At 34.8% G+C, this 6,818-nt stretch overlaps 1 protein-coding gene across 1 annotated transcript; it reads left to right on the top strand.

Moving 5' to 3' along the window:
* The first annotated feature begins 283 nt into the window (after nucleotides 1-283).
* LOC149075987 (uncharacterized) lies at nucleotides 284-6,407 on the top strand. Its single transcript, XM_089245479.1, has 6 exons — nucleotides 284-365; nucleotides 826-889; nucleotides 1,794-1,960; nucleotides 2,713-2,815; nucleotides 5,180-5,332; nucleotides 6,106-6,407. The coding sequence occupies exons 2-6, from the start codon at nucleotides 829-831 to the stop codon at nucleotides 6,192-6,194; spliced, it is 573 nt and encodes a 190-aa protein (XP_089101605.1). The 5' UTR covers nucleotides 284-365; nucleotides 826-828; the 3' UTR covers nucleotides 6,195-6,407.
* Nucleotides 6,408-6,818: the final 411 nt, after the last annotated feature.

The following is a 6,818-nucleotide window of genomic DNA, read 5'->3' on the forward strand; positions in this document are numbered from 1 at the left end:
AATTAGTAATCGTGCTTCCTTTCCCCCTTTCGATGATTCAGCAATGATTGTGACAACTTTATCTTCCCCCCCCCCCCCCATCATTTCTGATGACAACTATTTTTTTCGTGATTTCCCGCATTTTTCTCAAGAAAATATGGTCAGTATTTCTGGAAAAAAGTTTTTAATGGTCATTATTTAGAAGCTTTTTATTTTTACCGCTAGTCTTCCTGTAAGGTAAATTTATTTATTTATGAACTGCTTTTTGGATTATGATCTGGCAACACAGATCGTAAATTTTGATCTATTTATTGGCGCGTTTATTAAATGGTCCCGTTTCTCATTTCCTTGCGCTGTTTTCGTTGCTGTTGAGAGACAAACCTTTGGTAAATGTGGATTTGCTTTTTTATATTCTCGTACATTAGTCATATGCGTACATTCAGGGCCGTCTTGAGAGCATCATGGCCCCCCCCCCGGGCCAAATGATTTTTCTGAGGCCCTAGTAGGCAAATTTTCGAAAATCTCAACCAGATCCCATTTTTGTGAAGCCCCCTTTTCTCTTTAGGCCCACGGGCCGTGCCCGGGTGGGCCCATGCCTTAAGACGGCACTGCGTACATTATTAATTTGCTTCAAATTATTTTTTGAAGCTAATTTGAATTTGCTCCCCTGATACATCAGTGCTAATTTAACTTGTACGATGAATTATTAAACTATAGGTAAATTTTAGGTATTTATCTTGTTTTTATTAAATTATTATCAATATGTTGCCTTTTTTTCGTCTCTATAACGTTCAATGTATAACGTTCATGTAATTTCATTTATATTTTCAACGGTTTTTTTTTTAGATCATGCCTCTGACTAGAAATTTGTCTAGTTTTCAAGAAAATCCAACAAGAACCTCTAAATCTGGTATGTGTGTCCAACTTTTGTCTAATTATCATTTAATTAGACGATTTTTCTAGAAGGAAATTGAATAGTAAAGTAATGAGTTAACTCCGACTTGTGTAGCTAGGCTCATTATCCCCCCCCCCCCCCCAAACTTCCTGGAGCAGGGCTCCTATTATGGGATTTTTGGGGAAGGCAGACTTCCCACAGGCCCTTTCTATATTGAGTTTATAGCATAAAAAACAAAAAAAATGGTAGTGACTGTCCCAGGGCCTGTCAGCCCCCATCCTTGGGGGGGCTGACATGACCAGGCTTGAGTATTTTAAGGCCCAGTGCGAGAATATTTCTGTATTATCCTTACTACAAGAGAAGCTGGCAGGCCTCTAGATCATTTCTTTTGTTTAATAGAATATTTTTTCGATATAGACGTTCGAACGTCCATGTAGGCAGATTCGTATTTATAGGGTGGCTTAGCAGGCCATAACTCGGTGTGGCAAGCAAACCCATAGCCCAAATTTTTTTTTGCAGGGAGGGACCCCCAAAGGTGGAACAATAGATTTGGCCATCTTTTTATCAGTAATTTTCTCGCATTTTGGGGTGGTGGGAACCAGACCCTCCGAGTCAAATTTTAGGGACGAGTCAAAAAAATTAGAATTGAAGAAGGGCGATGAAATTGGAAATTAGTTAGCCGGGTTTATATTTTGCAGTCTGGTACAGCCATACTCTTCACTTGATTCTGCTGCAACTCACTGAAATAAAAAATATATTTATTTACACAAGCTTTGTAATTTGATTGTGTTGGAAGGCTATAGAGAAAACAATCTGGATTACTCCCCTTAAAAAATTCTTTACTTTGATGCGTTATGTTATGTCTTCCCATGGGATGAAATCTGAGTTTTCACCTGTTCCCGTTATTTTCTATTACTAGCTTCAACGCCATCTGGTATGCTTGGCGAAGAGTTGAGAAAGCAGATACTTGGTAGGGGTAGACACACTGCTCTCAAAGCTCGTAGTAATGAGACTGATTCAAGACGAGGCTTTGTATCAGATGCTTTCAAGAAGCCTATATTTAAAGCACTGACACCTAAAAAGAGGGTATGTAAACCTTAGTTATTTATGTCGAGTTTGCTCACAAGTTATTTTTTGCTCACTAAATCACTTCAAATATTTATTTATTATCAGTTCGTCATTCATTTACTATCACTTTGAATATATTATCAATGGTAAATCAGTCCTGAGACTGGTTTGCCTCCGTGTTGAGCAGCCACTGCTCATCTGTCTTGAGCTTTGTTCTTTAGCTGGTTGTAACTAGTACATTCTGCATCATTTGGTAGTGTTGAGATTCAGGTGACTGGACCTTTCCCCTTGAATCCTGCTTTCCATCACATCTTGCAGCAATCCACCGTGCCAGAGAAAATGTCTCAACCAGGGTAGGCATCTTTAATCTCTTCCAGGATTTGGTAATTTTCTCCAAACTGTTAATACTTGTGAATTTGACTTTTTCAATGACCAGCTTATGTGTTCCATGCACCTCCATTACTTTGTCATTTTGTATCTCTTGTTTATGGTCCAGGTCTCTGATCCATATGGTGTTATAGACACGCATATACTCTAATAAGGTGTTTCGGTAGTTTTATCAGTAAGTTTTTGTTTGTTAGCAATCCTTGTTTATTGCAGAATTTGCATTCAGCAAGAGCAATTCCAGATCTTGTCATTGCTGCGGTAGCTATCATCCATTATCTAGCTCCCCAAGTACTTAAACAATGTTATTTGTTGCAGTGGTTGACCTTTAGTTTTCGTTGTGAAGCGATGAGCTTTCTTGTGAATATATATTCTTTTATATATAGGTGAGTAGGTCATCAAAGAGCCAGCGTACCAGTTCTGTTGATGCTGGAAGTGATGGAGAGTATTCAGATATTGAAGAAATGCATATCTACCCTGAACCTGAAGGTGAGTTTTGATTTAATTTTATAATCTTTCAAGAATAGTTTATGAATATTATGCATAATCATTTGTTATAGGCAGTGTTGAACACTGTAATTGTAGGTGTTAATATTTAAGATTGCATTACAGAATCTAGACACGGGTAGTGAGGAAGTATTTAAATCTTGGGACCAGGGACATTTCAGAATTGTTCTAAATCAGCATTTCTGTCCTCTTTCACGAAAAGTTTGAAATAATATTCATGTTCTAGGGACCCTTGAGCTTGAAAATAAGTTCTCTAGACTATAGTGGGCGCACAACCTTTGCCACCTGGGCCAGATATACGTTTTTGCTTCTCGCAGGCCAGAAACTTGTATATAATGAGTGATCATATGACCTGTATTTTTACGGGACATTCCCATAATTTTTTGGCTGTAAAATGCCCCATTCTTTTTCCTATTTTTGACAAGGCTTAGTTGAAGTCAAGAATTAAGATTTTATTTTCATGATTTACAAATCATATAATAGCAATTATAACTCAAGTTATTACAAATAGTTGTATAAATATATTCATCTCGCAGCATCTATTTGTCAAATGAAGTTTTTTTTATTAGTCACATTTTGACTTGCAATATCTATCATTTTTTGCGAATGGAATATTTTTTAGAAATTTTAGTGATGCAGTGATATCTCGGCTTATACAAATACAATGTTTTGGCTAATGAAGATTTTGCGATTTTTCTGCCTCGGCTAATCAACTTTTTTTTTTAATATTGGTGCACACACCAACATAAAACAGCCTAGTCATAAACTAAATTTTACTGCCAATCATCACCAAAATTGCTATCACTTGAGCCCAATAAGCTTGTGTTAAACTCTGAATCTTTCTACATCCACTTCTTTCTGAACTACTGTATTTCATGAATTGGAAATATCCAGCTGTGATAGAAAATACATTAAAAAAAAAAATAGGGAGCCTGTGTTTTCAGAGCCTGCATTCTTTCAGTCTGAGACTCGGCATCAAATTGAATGGGGTCTGGATTTCATCTTCATATAATTGGTAGTTGCCAGCTTTAGTTGGTTGTGTAGTGTTAAATAAAGAAAATGTTCAGTATTTCATCTTATTGTAAATTCTTATTTATTCAATTTTGAAGCTGTTCATTTTAGTTTCTGGTCAATTTTTGTCTTTCTATAATGCTCCTTTGTGTTTTAAAAACTTACCTTTTGAATTTTGGGCAGTACCTGGAACGAATTAAAGTTTTTTGTAGAAACCTACAGGAAATCGTGTTTGGGCTAATGAACACTGTTCTGGAATGAATCATCTTTCTTAGCAGAGGTATTGCTGTAAATCAATTTTATTTGCATTTCATAATTTTTTTCAACATATTTGTCAGACATGTTTTTTGTAAATTTTTGGTGAATTATATTTTTACCCATCCAGACTTGCAGCAGCCCTTTATTTCCAGTCATAGGCAATTTTTCAGAAATTTTAGTGGTACTTGGCAAATTTACTTGTCTTTGATAATTTTTCTGCTGTAACTGGCATCTCTTATTTTTATGAAAGAAATATGGTCAGACTAGGTATTTTCTTTTTTATCATGTGTGCATTGGTATTTTTTTACCAGAATAACTTTCGCTGACGTGATGGAATCCCTTGCCAAGCCACATTTGTGCTCCCCTGCTCTAGACCAGTGTTTCTAAACTGCTGCACCATGGCCTAGTACCGAGCGCTACCATCAGTCAAACCAGGGCAGCAAATGATTCACTAAGGAAAGGTAGGATTGTGTCTCCAGTGGTGTAGATGATAGCATGCTTGCCCGGTATGCAAGATGACTTTTCTTTCCGAAGTTCATCTCGGCATAATATCCAGAAAATAAATGTTTCCTTAAATGATTCACTGTTTCATTTTCTCTTATTTTCCATTAGTCGTGTGTATGATCGCGCCTTCCACTCAAAAAATTACTCAACCAGGCCGCTGGCTTCCAAAGGTCGAGAACCACTGCTCTAGACCATTGTCAACATTATTTACGCCATTTATTACTCTTACTTCTTGCAGCACCTCCAAATGATATCTTTATCAAAATAATTCTACTTGAAATTAAATATAGCAGCACATTAGCTGGAAATTAAATTTGAATCTAAATCTGTTGGAAATGAATAAATTTGATTACTTAGTTTAATTACGATACTATCCCCCTTTTTTTACACAAATTCAACCGAGAATTAAATCTGCATTGTATTCGGGAAGGGCAGATCTTTGTGTATTAATATGTTATGAATCTAAGTGAATTTCGCAAGAGCTTTAATTTTTTCCATTATATGCAGAATATCTGAAAGAAAATGTCTAGTACCACTTTTACACATCACATATTTTGTTTTCTTGTTATATAGATGATTTTGAAGGAATCATTCCCAAAAGTGACAGGCTTACTAAAGATGATTACATATACATAATGCATTGCGTTCCAAATAAGATGGAGTCGCGAAACATACAGAGTGATATTCCAGACTCTTCACCGATTGATTATGAAGATCTTTTTGACTGTGAGCTTACTTATCTTAATCATTAAACACTTTCTTATTGTTATTTCATTACAGCCTGGAAGTTCAGGCAAAATACTATGAATGTCTTTTTTGCCTATTTTCAAACTTTTTGTGAAAATTCCTTTTTGAATTTCACATGTAAATGCATATTTCAAAATTATTTTGTTTATTCGTGAATTTTAGAAGCTATTCTGATATGAATGTTTTTCACTATTGGCAAATTTGTTTTTTTTAAATCTTCAACCCTTGGTATTAATTCTTATCAGCAAGTCTGCCCCCTCTTGGTCCCATATGAATGCAAATAGGTACAAGTTCCTGAGAGACAGGAAAATTGGCATAGAAAAGATAAAGGATTATCATTTTTTCAGAAGCAGTGGCAATGACATTCGGTCAAATTTGCATCAAGATATTAAGAGTTATAGACGAAAGCAACCCATGTATAAGAAAAGCTGAGGATATGTAATAGTGAAAATGGAAAAAGTATTAATTTCATTTATTCATATTGACTATATTCTCAGGATTTATTCATAAGTTTGGATAATTAATTCATTTGAAAAAGGTTCCTTTGCTATTGGATTCAATTCTCTCATTCCCCCTATTGAAGATAACCAACCATCTTTACCATATTAAATTCAACTTACTTTACATGATTTTGTCTGATGTAATTATTTTGCAAGACCAATTAATCTCTTAAAACGAGGGAAGCCTGTATTTGATTTTGGTAAGACGTATTTTCAATTCAATAGCTGCAAATATTTTTTCCCCTTTTATAGCTTTTATGATTTCACCAGAGTTTGAACTGGTTATACAGCCTATAAATGAGGAATTACTCGATGTACCGTTGCCTCCAGATGACATTTGAAGAATCAAGTAATTTACAGACAAGGAGGGACACAATGAATCTTCTCACCGACATATATGTATTTTGATTTTTCTTTGTGTCTTCTGCTTTTTTTAATATTATTCTTTTGGTTTTAGTTTATTTCTGATTTTACTTAAAAAATTGTTGCTTTAAAGATACTTTGATTTTCAATTGCGTTTTTGGAATGAAATGTATTAAATGATTTTTTGATTGAAAAAAAAATATTGATTGAGACGTTCTTATTCACATTTAACCTAGAAAATTTTTTTTCTAAAAGCATATGAAAATACCAGGAAGTTTATCTTGGGATTATTTCTGATAACTGTGTAAAAAGTCTACTTTGGGAAGCACTTACGAAATGGTTTGACTACAATTATACAAATATCGCAGCAGACAGTGCCCAACGAGGCGGCTGAAAAAAATATAGTTGTTAAATATATATAAAATCAAATACAGCAATAAAAAATCATAATATAAATATACATTACTGCCTATAAAAAAAATTATGGGTCTCATCTAAATATGGATAGCTTCTTGATTCATCCCATTATGTTTATCGTATTCCTTTTTAGATGTGCCAATCGTCTCAAGTTCGTGACCCCCAGAGGTGAGCTGTTCCATTTA

This window comes from Pholcus phalangioides, unplaced genomic scaffold, assembly GCF_987345545.1.
Source record: "Pholcus phalangioides strain wild (caught in Gottingen) unplaced genomic scaffold, Ppha-v1.0 ptg000015l_1, whole genome shotgun sequence".
NCBI classification, from domain to species: domain Eukaryota; kingdom Metazoa; phylum Arthropoda; class Arachnida; order Araneae; family Pholcidae; genus Pholcus; species Pholcus phalangioides.

Bases quoted from the DNA above. Each gene is read 5' to 3' on its own strand.
- LOC149075987 (XM_089245479.1), top strand. From the start codon at position 829: ATGCCTCTGACTAGAAATTTGTCTAGTTTTCAAGAAAATCCAACAAGA. The intron at 890-1,793 runs GTATGTGTGTCC...TTCTATTACTAG, and splicing joins AACAAGAACCTCTAAATCTG to CTTCAACGCCATCTGGTATG. The intron at 1,961-2,712 runs GTATGTAAACCT...TTTTATATATAG, and splicing joins CACTGACACCTAAAAAGAGG to GTGAGTAGGTCATCAAAGAG.